Source organism: Acanthopagrus latus, chromosome 9 (assembly GCF_904848185.1).
Source record: "Acanthopagrus latus isolate v.2019 chromosome 9, fAcaLat1.1, whole genome shotgun sequence".
Lineage (NCBI taxonomy): Eukaryota > Metazoa > Chordata > Actinopteri > Spariformes > Sparidae > Acanthopagrus > Acanthopagrus latus.
This window is the reverse complement of record NC_051047.1, coordinates 25953290-25973148: the sequence shown is the minus strand read 5'-3', so window position 1 is coordinate 25973148 and position 19859 is coordinate 25953290. Positions and strand designations below refer to the sequence as shown.

The 19859-nt window shown below is 44.5% G+C and overlaps 1 protein-coding gene across 17 annotated transcripts in view; it reads left to right on the top strand.

Annotated features, from left to right (window-relative positions):
* The window catches only part of tns1b (tensin 1b), a 162035-nt gene that overhangs the window by 110078 nt on the left and 32098 nt on the right, over window positions 1-19859 (top strand). For 13 of the 17 annotated variants that reach the window (XM_037110284.1, XM_037110279.1, XM_037110283.1 and 10 more), the window contains 12 exons: window positions 2339-2388; window positions 6947-7118; window positions 7454-7504; window positions 7588-7710; window positions 9546-9610; window positions 10392-10475; window positions 11446-11558; window positions 11633-11693; window positions 12879-12954; window positions 16343-16472; window positions 16606-16671; window positions 16947-17069. In XM_037110284.1, coding sequence (XP_036966179.1) covers window positions 2339-2388; window positions 6947-7118; window positions 7454-7504; window positions 7588-7710; window positions 9546-9610; window positions 10392-10475; window positions 11446-11558; window positions 11633-11693; window positions 12879-12954; window positions 16343-16472; window positions 16606-16671; window positions 16947-17069 — 1114 coding nt within the window. The remainder of the gene's footprint in view (window positions 1-2338; window positions 2389-6946; window positions 7119-7453; window positions 7505-7587; window positions 7711-9545; window positions 9611-10391; window positions 10476-11445; window positions 11559-11632; window positions 11694-12878; window positions 12955-16342; window positions 16473-16605; window positions 16672-16946; window positions 17070-19859) is intronic. The other 4 variants (XM_037110280.1, XM_037110291.1, XM_037110295.1 and 1 more) reach the window with 1 other exon arrangement.

Below are 19859 nucleotides of genomic sequence, written 5' to 3'. Positions count from 1 at the left end.
GGGGACGGACGGGACCCCGTAGCTTCAAACTTCTCTTGTGTTTTTTGTCTTTTGTTGTGGAATTGTTTCTCTCGTCTCCTTCGCGGACTTTTACCAGCCCCCAACGTCTCCCTCCCTCCCTCCCTCCGTCCCTCCCTTGCTCTTTCTCAGATGGTTAATTTGAATGGCCTGCTTGTAAAGTCAACCTCCACAGATGGTTTTCATCTGGAAACAGGCCCGCTGGACCCCCCACTCCAGTTCCCACCTCCTCCTCCTCCTCCTCCTCCTCCTCACCCGCTACCTCGCCTCCCCCCTTTCTTCCCAGCACAAGTTCTCAAAAGAGAGAAAACAGGTCTTAGGTGTAGGTGGAGTGATGTTCAGGAACTACGTCGTCTGATTTCAAGACAGTAATGTGGTTTTCGGTTGTTTATTGATCGTTAGACAGGCTCCATTCACAGAACGACGACGTCTCTCACTTTTCTCGATGACCGCAGAGAAAGTCCTTGTCTTATTACCGGCTTTGATTCTCCACCACATGGTTGCGCTTTAACTTAAATATCGCGGCCCATAAAAGGCCGTGCACTCCAATTGGGACTAATTTGAAGCAAAAACTATGAATTAACTGCAGCACAATATAAACACCGTCTCCTCCAAAACTCTCTCCCCGGTCTGTGATTTAAGATGTTTGTTTGCGTGCTGCCTGAGCTGGTGGCACCACGTAATGCACGTTGGCGGGCATCTCTGGGATATGTTTACCTTCATCATCTCAGAGTTGTTTTCCCACCCCCCTCTTTTTTTTAAACTTTTGTGCACAATATGTCTCTCAGCTCCACTTAGACGAAGCACTCTTCACCCTCTTCCCGCTCTGCGTCTGCCTCTTTCAGCTCGTTTTCTCGCTCATTCATCTCTGTCCTCCTCCGGCGACTCTCTGCTCTTTACAGCCTCTCGCAAACATGCTGAAACGTTTAGGCCGAAGCTCAGGCAGAAAATGGGGGGGGGATTTTCTTTTTCTTTCTTTTTTTTTTTTTTTTTGTTGCTTTGTGTCGCCTCGGTCGGTGCCGCAGACTCATGTGAAAGACTTTGGATGTTAGCTGGAGCAAAGGAATGGTGCCCGTAATTTGTTGAGATAAAGTGGATTTGCTGGGGGAAAGAAAGAAAAGAACACGAGGAAACTGTTTTGTATCCGCGTTCGTGCCCGTGTGTGTACGAGCACCTCCGAGAAACAGCACAGTTTCAACCCGTTTGTGAAATATCGCAGGTTTATTTCTGTTTGACATTGACGTGCTCCTCAGATGGTTTGGATGTCCTTCTGCTGACTTTGGTGTGTTCGTGTGCGTCATGTTGTTTTGCATTTTATCACTCAGAGCATTTAAACAACATGCTGACAGCTGTGTCCAGTATTTTAGTGACAACATATCTCTTTTAAAGACTTCGGACCAACAACATGTTCACATCCGTCCGCCATGTTACTGCACGTTCCTATCTGACACAACATGAACACACCAAAGTTGGAAGAAGTTCTGCGTGCATGAATGCAGCATGAGATGCTCTCAGTCGGCTCTGATGCCTTATTTGAACGAAACCTCCCACCTGCTTGGAAACACGCTCGGCAAAGAGAATCTCAAGGTCGGGAAGTTCAACTTGGAACGCCGATGGAGCCCAAAGACTCGATCACAGAAGCGCGTTCATCTTTCATGCTAGTTGGCTAGCACTAGTGCAAAAGGAATGACCACATACAGGGGCAAGAAATTCCCAAAAACATAATTTTTACTGTCACATTTGCATCGATTTACAGCTGACTTGACATTTTTTTGCGATTGCTTGCAATGAGAACAGTGCAAAATAAAAACAAAATGGTCACATATTTGTAAGAGCTGCTGCAGATGTTTTTGTTTTCGGGCTGTGATAACAAACTAAAGGAGGCCCACTCACATGTTATACCACACACACACACACACACACACACACACACACACTGGCAGACAGTCAGGCAGACTGAAACTCATCCCGCCGTGCTCTGGACACCGGTGGTTAGCTGGCTGATCTGATCTAATGGATGATGATGGATAACAACCTCCCCCTCCTGTGTCCATGTGACCCGCACACATCAGGGGAGTGAGCGAGTCCACATGACCTCTGACCCTCCTTTCCCCGAGCTGGTTTGAGGGGGAGGCAGAGCGGAGCCAAACACACTCCATCAGCTTCATCAGACACGTCTTCCTCTGCAAGGACGTCTCTGCTCTGCTGTGTGAGGCGCCATGTGACGCCACCAACATGGTGTATACAGGAAACACCATCTGAAGGTGCACAGAAGGTGGAGCAACGACCTGAACTCACCGTCTGTCTTTGTGTCTCTCAGGGCTCAACAAAATCTTCAAAGAGCGTGGAGTCACGGCGCAGACCGTCCAGGTAAGAGCTGCTCTTCTTCTTCCTCTTCTTCTTCTTTGTTGTCTTCTTCTTCTTACATTTTGTCCAAATTGACTTATAGTAATTCATACTCACATTCGTACCCTGATGGAATAGATGCACCCAGGGAATCAAACCAGCGACCTTCCGATAACAAGACGCTGGCTTTACGCCTGAGCCACAGCCGATCCTCCTCCTCCTCCTCCTTCTTCTTCTTCTTCTTTGTCTTCTTCTTCCTCTCCTTCACGTTCTTCATCCTCTTCATCTTCATCCTCTGCCTCTTTTCTTTTTGTCCTTCCTCTTCTCCTTCGTCTCTTCCTTAAAAGGCTCTCGTGGACTCTATTAGTTGAATCATTTTAAGACGAGCAGATGAAGAAGGAAGTGAAACAAACACTCTTCCTTCCTCCTTCCTGAAGTCTTGAAATAAAAAAAAGTGCAGCTGTAATCTGATATTTGCCGATTCGACCGGGGGAATTAACGAAAGCAGCGCGTCCTGCCATTGAACCGGACCTCACACTGTTCTGCTGGACACAAAGATATTTGGTGTCCAACCCGCTCTCACCTCGGTCCTCGGGGAGTCACAGATGTTGTCAGTTGTGTAATTAATGTGTAAAACTCGACACCACAACACTCGGGCGCTGAAGTCCTGAGCGAGGCCTGACGGACAGTTGGACTCCCTCTCAGCCAATCAAAGAGCCGACACAGGGTTGTGATAACAGACCAGCCTCTGATACGCTGCGACATGCAGAGTGTGTTAGAGTCAATTTACATCCAAATGAAAAAGGATAAAAATCAAAAGCTCTTTAAAAACACAGCATGCTGTCGACACAGGACAGTCAGCAGTGTGTCCAATCAAGACATGATCAGTTACTGCAGATACGTTTCTATTTGTTGACGTGGTGGAGGACGGTAAAGACATGAGGTCATTAACAACGTCTCTCAGAAACATTCATATGATGAGTGAGTGGACAGTAGTTTCTTCCACCTGTATTCACCTGAATACAGCATAAGAGAGGAGAGAATGGCACTCCGTAGAGTGCATACCTCCACCGAGCCCCATCGGTCCCCCTTTGTTCTTCCTCATACAGTCCAGTAACCTAAAGAAAGTCAAAAAAAATGAAAGGGGATTTATCAGGTTTCTCACTAAACGTTAATTGTGGAGTTGGAAGTTTAGTCGAGATGTTTTTTGTATTTTTTTTTTGTAATCCTGCAGACAAACCAACCAACCAACCACGGTCATGGGTTGCAAAGTGAGAGGAACCACTGGAAAACTCCAAGTGGAAGAGCTGAGATGCGACGTACATGTTACTACATGTCCGATTTTTCATTTTTCAATACATCATACAAGTTGTTTTTTTTTGGTTTTTTTTTTTTACATGTTAATGGCTTCAAGTCGGTGCCTGGTTATGATATTATTTATATTAAATCTTTGTGTTGAGCTGACAGATTATTTTTAAAGCTGCATTTTCTTCCTTTTCTGGTCACTTTGGGATGTTGAACATGCTGTAAACACTTTTTTTCACAACATTTTATCAGCCTGTGAAGTTTTTATGGCAAACATTTCAGTAATAAAAAAAAAGAAAAGACCTTTGTCCAATGTTCACTTTTCTGTTGGATGATTTCGTCCTCCAACACTCTGCTGACACTTACGCTAAATAAAGTCGTCTAGTTGCTAACTTTGTCCCTCCGTGCCTGGAGATGCTGGACAGGAAGTGAACAGCGTGTTTACTGGAGCCTTTTCTGAGCTTGTTGCCGTTGGAAACACCAAAACACCGAACTAAAAATTACCCAAACGTTTTTTAAAGTTGTGAAGGTTTTCAGATTTGGTTGATAACTGTACGGTTCTGTCACCGTGAGAACACTTTCACACTAATCGTCGTCATTTTAAGCCTTTATTAACACAAAGATAATCATCAGAGCAGCTTCGAGTATGAATATGGAGTTAATCACACCGATGCAGGGAGAATAGGTCTAATGTGTCTTTGACAAGCTGTGCTGATAAAGACCATCAGTCCAGTCCAAACACTGAGTCTGATGCAGACCGATGATTGACCTCGGAGACCGTGAGAAGCTGGAGGTGTGTGAAAGAACGATGACACAATCTGTGGATCGAGGAGGGCTCGCGGTATTTTAAAATGGAAGACAGAAGTCCTCCTTGTTCACTTTTATCATCTTTCTCATGGCAAAAAAAATATCTGCAGAGATTCTTTACAGTCCCGTATCTCAGGTTTCCTGATAAAACATTCGCACTTCACAGTTGGTGTTTGTCCAAATGCGCAAATGAGATCACTGCAGCGCTGAAATTGAGCGTGTGGAGATAATGCGTCATTGGTCCAATGAGATGTGCAGACAAAAAAAAAAAAGAAGAAAAAAAAAAAAGCAATCGCTTCATCTCTGCAGCTGATGAGAAGCAGGTTGGCGCTCGGCCGGTCAGCGCATGCTGCTGGATCTGGAACAGAACCAAACCACAGGTCTATATCGGCCCTGACTGCACCCAGAGGCCGGAGACGTAGATATGCAGAGACGGAGAAGCATGAGGAGGAAGGAGAAACAGACGAGGAGAGGAAAGAACGAGGGAGATGCAGATAAAAGAAATGTCAAAACACAAAACTTCAGAAAAATAAGTAACATGTTCGCAGCGACACGTGAGAGAGAACATGTGTGGCGGATCAGCTTCTCCCGTATCGCTACAGATGAATAATTTCCAGTAAGCAGGTCCTGAGTGGCTCCAGATGTAAACCACAGAGCAGGTTACAGTATTTGTATGTTGAACCAGGAGAGATCCTCTCTCTCCCAGACATATGAGCAATTTCCTCTGGGGCCACTCACAGCTGACAAATGTGGGAAATATGCTGCAGTCTGGGCGCTAAGGACCCAGACACCCGCCCTCAGCCTCTTCATCTCACAGTGCATGTTCTCCGTGGACGTCTTTAAAAAGACGAGATCAGCTCAGGCATTTTAAGGAGTCGTTCGGCCCCGACGTGACAAATCAGTTATGACCTCTTTGTTTGAAATCACAGCGATAGTTCAGAGGCAACATCGGCAGCCGCTCTCCTCGCGGAGACGTATCGACCTCCAGGTGCTCTGGAAGTCAAAGTGATCGACTGAGGAACAGGAAGCACTCGCAGCGAGCCAGGAATGTAGTTAAAAGGATTTTTTTTTTCAGCCGAGGCACATCAGAGAAAAATCATATAAGGGAAAAACGCTTTCGGCGATATCGATCCAGTTTAATTTATGGTGACATGCCAGCAGCTGGTTCGCCGATCCAATCACTGGAATTAATGTGAGACAAGTGCGATTCTTTATGTTGCAGCTTTGCATTCGTTTATTTCTCTCCTGCTGCAGCACTGAGCTGCAGCTCTGGTTGGCTTCAGCCACCAAAACTAGGGACAGGAAAACATCACGGTTTGACATCAGATACCTGATGTGCTCTCCACGGTCGCAGATGGAGATCCGACTTGCTGTGAAAACAACCTGGAAATGTGTCCAGGTGTCCCAACAAACCTCAGATGAAAACGATGATAAGATAAATATTAGAATCAGTAAGAATAAGAAGCCGGAGACGAGATTCTAGATTCAACAAGAGTTTACGTGGAGGCAGCTGGACAGTTGATTACAGATATTTAAGTTTCCTCCTTTCAACACACAAACCAGACTCAAATAACAACTCCGCTAATTTCTATCTAAACACTTTTCCCCACTGATGACGGTCACACACACACACACACACACACACACACACACACACACACACACACACACACACACTGTAATCCTCGGTACGCTGCAGTATTTTCATAATCTGGCGTGTTTATCTACTAAATCAATTTCTCCGAGCTCTGTTTTCTCAAAGCCAAACAACACAGCGTGTGCTGGATGCAGAAACCCCCTCTGGGATTAAATGATTGTGGTATTTATGGTGTGTGTTGCCTTTTCCCATATTAGGTTATTTGTTTCCTGCGGTCCTGAAGAAGAGCTCTGTGTCGTGTGTTCAGCTGATTCTGAGACGCTCATGACCTGAAGTCACCCAGACAGATTTAGGACACTTTGGCTCGATAAACGAGTGACTGTGTGGACGCGGAGCGACGGAGGGTTAAAGTGCAGACTGACCTGAGATCCTGTCGTCCTGCTGCAGGAGGAGCGTCTCGTGACGCTTCTGTGAAAGAAAGAAAGTGTTTCAGAATCACAGGAATCACAGGAATGAATCACGAGGCGATGTGATGACGTCAGCTGTATATTTCCACTAGAGGATTATGATAAAATAATGATATTAAGAGCAGCTGCAGAGAAAAGTGTGCAGCACTTCTTACTGACTTCTGTTGCATCTTTACCAGTTGTACTTGTATGAAGGTGTCAGGGAGAGAAACTCTGTAAGAAAGGATGAAGCGACAGAGAAAGCATGAACACAGTCCCGTCCCGCTGTGCTCAGACTCATCACACACTGATAAACACGCCCGCATGTGTATAAATCACATGTGCAGAATTACTTCTGGGTATTAAAGCTCTTCGCTAAAAAATGGCTCAGTCCAGGTCAAATAACACAACACTGTTGTCCGAACAGGAGCGCGAGTCTGCTGCAGGCCCTGGAGGAGAGCTACGAGCTGGACCTGATCTACATCACCGAGAGGATCATCTCCGTCTCCTTCCCCAGCAGCGTGGAGGAGCAGAGCTACGCCGCCAACCTGCGGGAGGTCGCCTCCATGCTGCGCTCCAAACACGGACACAACTATCTGGTACGTCTTGAGTGATTTCTACCAAGAACAGAGCAAATTAACGGTTAAAAGCAGCGAAGCCAAGAGAGAAAACATCGGAGCTGCTCTGATCAGCTGATCGTCAGCTGATCTCTCCGCACAGATTCACACAACAGAGGCATCATGTGACTTCTGTTCACGTCTGATTCTGCTGTTAAAACCGTCAGAACTCTCACCTGTATGTTATTTGATTGATTCAACTTTAGTAAGTTAAGCTTTGTAAAGTAAAGAATGATCAACAGTCGTGTCTTCTTCTCTGTCACAATAACGCCAAAAAACTGTTTTAATAATGTGTTTTATTCTTCCTGCTTCTTCAGCTCTTCAACCTCAGTGAGAAGCGCTATGACATCAGCCAGCTTAACCCGAAGGTAAACCTGTCAGCTCCATCTCTCCTCTCCTCTCGTGTGTTGTACGACCGTTATCGTGACCGACAGCCTCTCTGGTCCTTCAGGTGTTGGACTTTGGCTGGCCCGACCACCACGCTCCGGCCCTGGACAAGATCTGCAGCATCTGCAAGGCCATGGACACGTGGCTGAGCGCGGACTCCCACAACGTGGTGGTCATCCACAACAAGGTGAGGCTGGGAGACGGGCGTCTGTAGACAGTAGAGGGTGCTCTCAGGCTCTTCTCGGGACCCCCCTCCTCTTCCACTTCCTCTGAGGCTGCAGCTGGTTTCTGTGTTTGTGAGCGATGACGTTCTGCCTCTGTGAAACATTCAGGGTGGAGTGAGTGAGTTTCTGTGTGTGTGCTTGTTTGGGTTCGGTCGCGCAGGACGAAGGTTAGCAAAACACAAATTAGGAGGGGGAAGGCAGGCCACTCATCATGGCTACTTAAGTTTATTTACCCCTTTACTCTTAACAATACCATAAAATCTGGAGTCCACCAGCGTTTTCCTGTTGTTGCCTAAACTTAGTTGCATCGCATTACACTCTTGCGGCAAACCACACTCATCTGGCTCCTCAGTGCGCCGACACAAACCATAAAAAGCGGATCCAAACGCGACGACCAGGCCGCGGTCCCACATGTAATACCTAATCATTTTCACGTTAACCCCGCAGTGTTTCTGATTGTGTTTTGCAACACAAGAATTAACCGTTGGATCCCGAGGCCCTCATTCCAACGTGTTCCCACAGGGAGGTTGCAAACAAGTCGGCTGCCATAACAACTGCATGTTATTTATTTTTTTTCCCCGCGCGTTGAGTAACGCCGGTCATGAGAGTGTGGGCTCGTGGTGGTCACTAAGGAAGCGAGGCCCCCGTGTTCGGTTTCCACATGTCAACAAATCATTTCCACTGGGCTCCACGCTGTTTAAGCGCCCGCGATATTTATAATGTGGAACACACTTACCGTCCACGGCGACCCTTGTTATGAAGACGGATAGATGTGGAGGACGAGTGCAATCTGAGACTCGTCTGTTGGTGTTGTTACATGTGCTCAGCCTGCAGCTCCGTCAGTGTCTCCAACCAGGTGAATAACAGGTTAAAACGCACGTGACGCCGTGTTATCGACATTTAATGGCAGAAACTGATATTGCTGATGTCAGCGAGTCTTTAAAGGGTAACTCCGCCGGTTTTACAGTCCGCTGTGGTCGAGTCTTCAGCTGCACCGTTAAGCCTGTGAAAACAGTGTGGAAACGTCTTCTGTGGTCGAGGAGGTAAAAATAACTCTGATGACGTCGTGTTGGAGACTTTACATGTAAAACAGACAGCCGGAGTTACACACTGGGGGGAAAGTGGAAAGATGTGGGGCAAAGGGGGCTAAACAAGAAGATGTTATACAGATGCATTGTGGGAAATGTAGGATCCGGAAATTAAGGGTTTTGACCTCTGCTCTTGGCACAAAGACGTGTGAAATCAGCACACCTGTTTATTTCTGTTAAACTCAAGCCGTCATTTTCTTCTTCCTGCGGTCCAGCAGGTCGATGAGTCCTGAGATGTTACGTTAGGAAAAGTGTTGTCATCATATGAAAGCATCCTTTTAGATGGATATTCTTGATGTAGTGATTTTCTACCCTGAAGTTGTCATTGTAATCAAACGTTGTGACTGGCTCTGTCATTTCGGTTTCATTCTGATCTTATTTTCATCATTCTATAAACTTTGAATTACTAGTTTCTCTCGTATTTGTACTTATTTCTGTCTTTGTGCTGCTGTAACTCTTGAATTTCCCTTCTGGATTACCACTTTAGCATCATTGTGTCTAAATTTAAACTTCTTTAACACTGATATTATTATTCTATAGTTCTGATTCATCAATTTCAGGCTCTAATTTTGTCTTTTGACACCAGCTGCCGCCTCAATAACCTTGTTAAAAAAAAAAAGATCCAGTGTTATGAATTGCTCTTGAGACGCCGTCATGGCCTGGAAGATACAATCTGTAGTTGACTCTCGCACGATTTGACGTCTTTTCAGGGCAACCGAGGCAGAACCGGCGTGGTGGTGGCTGCCTACATGCATTACAGCAACATCTCTGCCAGGTAAGAACGTAACCCAGACTAAACCTGCAGCACGGTGTGAAGTGAAAGTCAAAGAGAGGAGGAGAAACAGGGAGTAAGACAGACCTGCACTTGTGTGAAAACAGAAAAACAGGGCGAAACAGATAAACCCGAATTGTTCATCACAAGACCGAAGCCCACATCTGAAGATGAGTCAGAGATGTGATGAAGGAGAAACACGAGACCGAAGAACAACAACTTTATCTGGAGAAATCCTGAGAGACGTTTTTGATGTAATAATTATAAGCAGAAAGGGATGAGTTAGCTTAAACATTCACAGGATCATGAGACTCGGATTATAAATGCTCGCTTTTTCTTTAGTTTTTTATTGGATTTGTTTTTTTCCCCCCTAAAATAAAAAAAAGAAAGAAAGAAAAGCACATTCTGTGATGAAAACTATTAAAGAAGCAGAAGAGCGCATGACTCCCTGTTGTTTCTGAGAGGAAAGAAACAAACTTAAAACTCTCTCTTCCCTGTGAAAGTATTAGATTTCTGTAATCCCATTATCCCACGAGTCAGTGTAAAGCTGGTGTGAAGTCACTTTGAAAACTTAAGTAGCGGCCGAACGCCTGAACACAAACCGACGTTACGTAAAATATTGCATTACGATGTTTTTACTTCACTAACACTGAGGCTGCACAATGTTTACTGTATTTACTTGAGAGTCTGTTTGTACACATTTCATGTACCGGTGTGACAGTAAAAGTGCTTGAATGTAAATCGACCACGCGTGTGTTTACCGAACCTCTCTGTTGGACCGCAGCGCTGATCAGGCTCTGGACCGGTTCGCCATGAAGCGCTTCTATGAAGACAAAGTGCTTCCTGTGGGACAGCCGTCTCAGAAAAGGTCGGTCTCTCTCTCTCCCCCCTACAAGAAACTTTCCTCGAACTTTAAATGAATTCATGCAGCTTCAAATGTTTTAAGTCAAATATTCACTCTTGTGTTTTCTGGTTTGCTCTCTCACAATAATCTGCCCTGGAGCTGCTGGATGCTTCACTGCGCAGAGTTCCCACGGATCCTTAAAAAGCCTTGAAATTTTATGAATTTGATGGAAAAAATTGGAGCATGAAACGTTTTTTGAAAGTTCACATAAACAGACGAGGGCCATTGAAAGGGCGTGCTTTAACGATTTTGTGCAAGATTAGAAATTGAACTTGTTTTTTTTTTGTATTTTTGTACTTTTAACTGCATTTCCTCTGAGTTCATATGTCAGTTTCTTCTCCACTGTGACGCAGCACAATCTCTTTTTAATCGTTGTGTGTTAGCTTCTGTAAATCTGCGAGCTCTGATTAATAAAATTGTCATTGTGGTCACAGTTATTAACCTCGATCCGTGTCTCAAACTATGCCTTATATTTAAGGGGAATTAATCCCGGGAAGGCCTTGAATTTAGCTGTTTAACAAGGTGTGGGAGCCCTGCTATGTTTACCAGCTAGTCACCAGATCCTTTAATAAAACCAGCTGCCTGCTGCAGTAATCAGTGTGCATCAGACTGCAAAACAAGGTTTCAAAGAGCTGAGTGCAGAGTGATGATGGTGAATTACTTTTGCATTTCACACAACCATTTGTGTTCATTGTTGAGATACAAATGAAAGATTAGTGCAGCTTTAAAGTATTTCATTGAGTTTATAATGAGAACACGGTGCGCGGCTCGCTCATTCTGCACGTTTTACAAGTTTAGAACATTCAGTGTTGTTGGTTGTGTGTCTGTGTTGTGATGAACACAGGATTATAATGTTAAACTTTTGTTGTAAAAGATGAGGGACGATGATACGGCTGCTCACGTCCTCCTCTCCTCCGCCCTCCTCCTTCCTCAGGTATGTGGAGTACTTCAGCGGCCTGCTCTCCGGACACATCAAGATCAACAACAAGCCGCTGTTCCTCCACCACGTCATCATGCACGGCATCCCCAACTTCGAATCCAAAGGAGGTGAGCGACACGCACAGGTACGCTCTCACGCACAATCGTTTTCACACAGATCTAACTTCTGTCTTCTGTTCCAGGTTGTCGTCCTTTTCTCAAGATCTACCAGGCCATGCAGCCCGTGTACACATCTGGGATCTAGTAAGTCTTAAAACATACTCGCACTCAAATGCTTTTACAAGATTCCAGGGATAGCGAGCTCACAATGGCTCAATAATAAAACCCCTGATTTTCCTTTATAGCCTCTCCATTAACTCCCCTGCCCCCAAATATACACATACATCATCCCTCTTGCCAGTTTACACTCTGCCTGCCTCACATTATTGTATTTAGCTAGCCTCCCCAGCTGCAGGCTCTCCTTTCCTTTACTTTTTAGATCCCGCAATCACTTCTGGTATTATTTGTGACTGGAGAGCCAATGAAACGGGCAGACAGGCATCTGTGTGGACGCCTGCAGCGCTTTTCTGCCACAGGACCCCGCTGGTTCCCAGGGCCAGACAGGAAATAATGGATTCTAGGCTTTTATTCTGTTGTTGTTTGGGGAGAAGGAGGGCTGTGCTGAGGTCGGATGGGCGAGGCTGCAGAGAAACAGGATACATTTACAACACATTTGAAAGGGTTTCAGTTTAATATGACTCGAATACCTTTGTGCAAGCAATGTTTCTGCCTTAAGTCCAAAATTCACTCTCTTTCAAGCTCTATTTTGGTCTCCAGCGACTCCTCGGGCGCTGTTTAGCTGCAGAATGCCCCGTAGTGTTCACCAGCATGTCACTAACTCTGTACGTCTAGTGTCTGGCGCCGGGAGAGTAAAAATACAGCAGGATTAGTGGAGCTTCTTTGCTGAAAACAGCTTCCTGCTGCAGCTAAAAATGAGGTTAATGAGAGTCTTTTCCTCCAATTTTAGCTGCAGAGCTGTAACAAAGTCACTTGTGTAAACACTAAAGCCTGCTGCTGTTTCTACTCCGTCTATTCTTACAAAAGTGTCAACACTATAAACACGTTTACAGCCGACGCAGTAACTAAGTGTGAAACGGTCTCCCCGAATCATATTCCTCCCCACTTCTTCTCACATGATCCCCATTAGCACTCTCTGCTCTTTGATCCCACTCTCTCAGTTACACAATCATGTAGACACTAACACCCGAACTCATCCGAGCACCGCACCGTGTTGGAGCAGATGAGGGATTGTTAGCTGACGATGCGGATCATGTGCGCGTGGTCGCATCCGCGCAAGCAACATCAAAAAAAGAGACCCGATGAGATGGACTGGACTGTGATCAGGCGCTTGGCTTGTTGTCTGACCTGTTGCTGTTTTCTCTTTTGCAGTAATGTTCAAGGTGACAGCCAGACGAGCATCTGCATCACCATCGAACCTGGACTTCTTCTGAAGGGGGACATTCTGGTAAGGAAGGCACAGAAGACAAATCAGATCTTAATCCCTGTCCAGACCCGGTGTTAGCATCCGTCCACAGTGATTCGATCCTAAGTGGACGGGTTTAGATAAGTGAGTTCACAACTGGCATCAACATGCGTCCCAAGTGACCTCTACCCTGACACTACTGTTCTTACACAAACAAAGAAACAAGTTGATATTTATCTTGTGCCGAATTTACAAGAAGGTCCAAATAATCGAGACTTTGTTGTTAATAGCGCTTCACAAGGTCTGTAAAGTTTCTCCTAACTCAACATTTAGAAAATTGTGCATTTTTTCTAAGGGAGTCTGGTCACATCGAACTCTAAGAGGCCTTTACCAGTTACTGTTTGGTAAAATTTGACTTGGTTTATGTCAATAAAATGTTGTTGTCTTTCATAAATGTATCGTAAACGGTAAAGTTAGTTGGAACAGTGTGTTTAGTCAGTTGCTAAATGTTGGCAGTTAAGACAAGCGATGCGAGACAAGAAAATAAACTCAATGCGTTGAATTTAAAGGCGCATTTACGAGAAGGCCCAACTGATTGAGAATGTTCTGTAGCTGTGTGGAAAAGTTTCATTTTACGTTTCATTTCACACAGCAACTCGCAAAATTGTGTGATTTGTAAAGGGAGTCTGGTGATGTTGCTCAGTGGTCTCGTTCACAAACATCTGCTGCAAACACTGTCGGGTTTAGAGAGTCCAAACATGAACTACTTGTACTTAGAGCAGTCAGGACCTTTAATACCAGGTCTCAACAGAGCCTCTGTGTAATGTCTCAGCTGTTTGTATCACTGTGAGGAAACAATGTGGAAACACTGCTGGAGAACATTTTTTCCTTATTTTACTGGGTTAACTGGTGTGAAGCCAACAGCAAGACGGAGTTTATAGTCTTACTTTTTTTTTTTTTTTTTCCAGCGTGCTCTCTCTCTGCCAGAGGGAAAGAAAAATAAATGGATGTGAAATGAGAAAATGTACAGAGGATGCACAGATTTTTATTGTTTATTAGTAATGAGGGAATCCTGTTGGTTTTTCCAATCGGACATTTCTTGTACGTGCTAAATGCGTGTGCTGCAGCAGTTTATAGCGTCCAATCGGAGTAGAAACGGGGCCATAAAACGTGGGGGAAGACAGTTGGACCGGGTCCTGTTCCTCAGTTTATAGACCCTCATTAGCACACGATAATGTTTGCTGGAAAGCATGACGTCAAAACGGCCGCGCACTTCCTCTCCAGCGGCGTTTGGGATACACACTGTGCTGTTTTAACATGACATAATCCTCTTACAAATGGATGGTTTTAGTTCCGTGTGAGAGAGTTTTTTTTTATTATTTTTTTTTATATATATATATGCAATCATTCGCGTTCTATTTGAAGAACGGTCTCATTAAAGTAGCACCTGTGGCTTATTTTGCATGTCGTTCATGCAGAAGAAGTGCACACATCAGCAAAGTTTCTGCTCCTGCTGTCACTCCGGGCCAGAAAGTTACCCATGAAATGTCCTCGGGGCTCGTAATGTCAGCGTGGAGCATTTCAAAGGAGCACTTACTGATCTGTTTTGGCTCCTCATATCTCATCCTTTATTTAAGACGGACTAATGGATTCTGCTGGATGCATCATCTGACCGCGCCGCAGCTGCTGATGCTCGTTATTATTCAAATAACGCAGAGGATGTGAGCTGTGGCCGTGTGGCCGAACGGGAGAGACATTAGTCAGAGTGTGGTGGCGTGCTCCTGCATTAACAACGCTGCTGGTGTGTTTGTACAGCCGGGACTGAGTCGTGAATGTTATGACTGCCAGAAAAATTCTAATTACCGGACGGTTAGATGAAAAAAAGGGATAATCACAGAGGAAAATCTTAATAAACATCATTTTAATTCTTAAGGTTTTGGCTATATTTTTTCCTTTTACTGGCCAGCTTTTAGTCTCTTTGATTCCAAGTTCAGTTTAAGTAATCAAACCTTTTGGAGGAAAAGCTCAGCATTTTGGGAAGTATGCTATTAGAAGAACCACTCACTGTACTTTAAGTATGAAGCTACTGACAGGAAATGCTTGAGAAACGCATGAGAAACATCCGGAATCAGCAAGCTGACCTCTGACCAACATTAAAACATCCCCAAAACTTTATAATCAAACAAACAGTTCCCACCAGAATCAATAAGCTTTCATGTTGTTGTACTGCTGATAGAAACCTCTCTAAATCACACCAACACAACCTAAATGGATAAATAGCACTATAGATGAGGATTTTGTGGTGAACTGTCACTTTAAGTGACTTTTTGCACATTTTAAAATGTTGTTTTATGGACAAAAATGGCAAAAGTTTATTAGCGAGCTTTAAAGATGCCTCTGACTAGTTTTTCACATTCTTTCTGGTCTTTATGCTAAGCTAAGCTAAGCTAAGCTAAGCTAATTGGTTTCTTGCACCAAAGAGAGGTCTTGTGTTTTTAAGGCCTGTGCGTGGAAAAACAAATGTGTTGAGGCTTTAGAAGGCAACACGTGAGCTTCAAATGAATGTTTTCCTTCGCCTGTTTTTTTTTTTTTTTTTTCTTCTATTTTTTGTTCTGGCTCACCAGAAGTGTTTTGCTGAAGCTGGACCCCCTCAGTGGGAGGTTCCCCGCTGTAGCCCAGAGAGCCGCACTAAGCCACAGGATATTCTACTTTGCCTTCGTCTCATCCGCCATTCTTTATGTGCTTGTTTTGGATTTGGGGGACCTCATATGTTCTGGTCTTGTTTGGCCACACAGGAGAAAAAACAGTCCCACCTTCATCAAAATCATCTTTATATTGAGTTTTTTATTTTTTTATTTTATCACGGTGAATTCTCTACAGTTATGTCAAAAATGTCACTGCAACAGTTGGATGTTTCTCAGTTTTATTTATTATTTTACAGTCGCGGTTTGTGAGGCGTTCAGGTCGGGGCTAAATATTCCTCCGGTACCTGTAAATGTGAGGTCCTTGTTAAAAACGAACAGGTCCAGGCTGCCCGTCAGGAAACAGCAGGAGGGAGGCAGAAGATTTTCCTGTGTGGAGTTTTAGTGTCGCTCTTAAACAGTTTGGATAATAATGCTTGTGGAGAGGCCATACGTTATAGGGATGTTTGTACATGAAGGTCTGGGAATCAGTGTAAAGAAAGAAGAAGCGCTGAATCTTGAGTTTATCTGCATTGAAGCCTTATTCAGCTCAACTATGGAGATGTTTCAATTTTGCAGTTGATTTATTTTCTAAAAAAATCTTTTTATTGTACTTCCGGAGCTAAAAATGAATCCGTCTGCAGTCAGACTCCATCAGACTGACCTGTTGAGCTCTGTCGGCTGAAAAGCTGCTACTGTTCAGTTTAGTTTGATTTTCCTCTGATTGTTTTTTTTTTTTCACTTCACAGCTAAAGTGCTACCACAAGCGCTACCGCAGCCCGTGCCGAGACGTGATATTCAGGGTGCAGTTCCACACCTGCGCCGTTCACGACCTCGGGATCGTGTTCGGGAAGGACGAGCTCGATGAGACGTTCAAAGGTGAGAAAAAAGGAAAGATCTGACTGTCGTTATAATGTGCATGCAAACACGCTCGGAAACTTTGTGTAGTAGTGAGTAACCAATCATGTCCTGACGTTCTCCACTTTGTTTTTTTTTTATTTCCTGTGTGCAGACGAAAGGTTTCCAGAATATGGAAAGGTGGAGTTTATTTTCTCCTTTGGACCTGAGAAGATACATGGTAAGAATCAATGTGTCCAATATTTTACATGCATACTTATCTGTTTATGGTGGATTTGCTGATAACTTACATGATGTTGTGGGATTGTAGACTGGAAATGTTGGAGTGGAAAGAGACGGATATATTGAACCGGGCTCATGGCTGGTGGACCAACATGACTCCCTGATTATTAGAATAACATTTGTGACCTTAATCAACCTATTGGTCTGGGTTTTTTAGACCTTAAGGCGATTCAAAGACATTCACGTTTTCTGCTCTGTCTTCTCGTACCTCTGGTCAAGGTGTGGACCACCTGGAGAACGGGCCGAGCGTCTCCGTCGACTACAACACGCAGGACTCTCTGATCCGCTGGGACTCCTACGAGAACTTCAATCAGACCTGCGAGGACACCACAGACGGTAAGTCGAGGAGGACGCCGCACGCTGCCGGAGCTGAGTCGCATCTACCTAAACAGCAGGTTTTAAATGTAACATCTGAGTAACTGATTATGAAGAGTGATCGGGTTGTGACTTTCTGACCTGGCAGCACAATTTAAAATAATCACACACAACAGAGAGAAGGTGAAACTCCCTCTGCCCTCCTCCCTGTGTGCTGTAAAGTTAACAGGGTTGTTAATTACACCGACTCACAGCCGCGCTCATTACGGCCACTTGAGGATGTCATGTAACCGTTCGTGACTCATTACCGCTGGATTACTGTAACTGTAATTACTGTAAATGTCTTTATTATCTCTCTGTGTCAGTGATTTGGTCCTGAAATGTGCATTTAGAGAACCTTTTAGGTAAAAGTTCACTTGTGATGAATGTTATGTAAACTCTGCATGTGACTGTGGAAATGCATTTTGTCGAACTCTCGCTCACACACACACACACACACACACACACACACACACACACACACACACACACACACACACACACACACACACACACACAGCCTGTAACTGAGCTGACCTCTTGAACAAGGCTGGTTTTGTCTTTGTGCGTGACACAGAGGACACATTCAGCCGCTTCCTAATGGAGTTTAAAGACTTTTTCACACTTTCATCTCGTTAAAACTCCCACGCGACGGGGTCAAACTCAAGTCACATTTAAGTTCAAGCCGGGGCTAGAACGCTTGATGAGGAACGTCACTGATACATTTACTCAAGTACTATTTGTAGTACTTTTTTACTCCACTACAGTTATCTGATCATTTTAGTTACTTGCAGAATCAACAAAATACATCATGATGTGTTTTCATAGATTCAAATAAAACTTAATTTATCTTCTGAGAAATTAACAAGCTGCCCAGCAACATGTGGAGACATTAGAAATGAGTTCCACCTCGACCAGCTGCATCATTAGTGATTAACACCTTTAAAAAAAACCCAAACATAATCAGCTCGTGTGTGAATATTGATGTTTTTTTTGATCGCACAGTATTGTTTGATTATTTAGTTGCTCCTACACTACAATCTTATCAACGCTGGAGTAAAATGGTTACAACAAGTACAGAGTAGATGAAGAAAAAAAACTGCTAATTTGTGTCGAAAATCAACTCATATCATCATTGTGAGGCTGTCCAAAGCTGTCCGAGATGTAAACAGTAAATCATGTTTTGAAAGAGAGGAGAAGCTCCGATACCGCTGAATTCATTTGTGGTGAAACTGCGGCCGCGGAGCAGCCGGAGGCCCTGTGGGAGCGCAGCGCAGTGCGAGACATTCCTGGGTCGAGCCACAGGCATGGACAGAGCCTTCCTGTGGAGGGAGCGGTGGTCACTCTCTGACCAAAGTGCTACTTTCTCTGCCACCCAAAAAAGGAAGCAGCTCTACGCCCTGAGTGATAGCAGCGGGCCTGGTGTTTTGTCCCGCGAGGGTCGTGATGGTCAGCTTGTTTTTAAAATCCCCTGGAATAACTCTACTCCTGTCTGCTGCAGGGGAAGAAAAAAACTCTCGCATTACATAACAGTACAAAGGGAAGGATTGTCATCTTGTAAATGCATACAGGCGTCCTGGATTCAATGTAGATGATTATTAATGGATACAGTAACAACATGATCCAGCATTGATCTCATGTTTTGTCTCGGGTTGTTTGGTGGGCGTCTTTGCAACGGCAGCACAAACAATGATGCCACTCGTCCGTATTTACAACGCCACTATGAGGACAGTTGTAATTTGCTTGATTTTGCACCCTCGACCACAAATCCCAGTGCAATATTTTCCTTTCGAGCGTTATGAAGTGGGAGTTGAATGTAGCTGAAAATTGGAATAGTAGAGAAAGTCCCTCAAAGGTGAAGCTGTCAATCTGTCAGTGATCTCGTCCGTTATTAAACTGGCAACAACAACACACGCAGAGGTAAAACAACCAGCTATTAAAGGACGATTACAAAAAAATGTGACTTTTTAGAGGAGGGTTGAACGTCCCTGATTCCCCCCCGGAGTGTTTTTATTAGCGTCCCAGACAGCCAAAGGTCAGAGGTCACTTGGCTACCTTCTATCACTGCTCATAAAGTGTCTACCACACACTCGGCGGCAGCTTGAAATAGGCCTCGCTAAAATAGAATAGGTGTAAGTCTCGACTCATTCTGTTTCAGTGTGTTTGTGTGTGTGTGTGTGTGTGTGTGTGTGTTGGTGTGTTTACCTCATCCTGTCTTCTCTCATCTGACGGTGATTCTGTGGTCAGGGGCTGAATTTGACTTTAATGGCGTCACACAAACACATTTGCAAGCTTCGGCCTCAAACACATGATAAACTCAAGCGAGCGTAAAAAACACAAAAATGCACACAAACACACACACACACACTCACACACACACACACACATACAATCACACACACACACACACAATCACCGGCTCTTATTCAGCTCCTTCAGACTCCGAGTGCTCGATAAGACTTCAGTCGCGTCCTGTAAGCAGCCTTTTGTGCCGTGACTTTATTTAGTGACACGCGCTGCATTTTAAATGGGCTCAGCTTGCAAATAGCATCTAAAGTAACAGTTAAAAATGGTTCCCTCTCACTGGCACAAAAGGGACGGGGTTTCCAGGAAACTGGAGTGTTTCCACTGTCATTTGGCTTGTCACTTGTTCAGTGCTGAAAGGCGGTTTGCTCCTCTGACAGAGAGGCTGTCAGAGCCGGGAGGATGTATGTCTTCACAAGTGTTAGTTAGAAACAAAAAGGATGGTTGTTGTTGTCGGGTTTGCAGTTT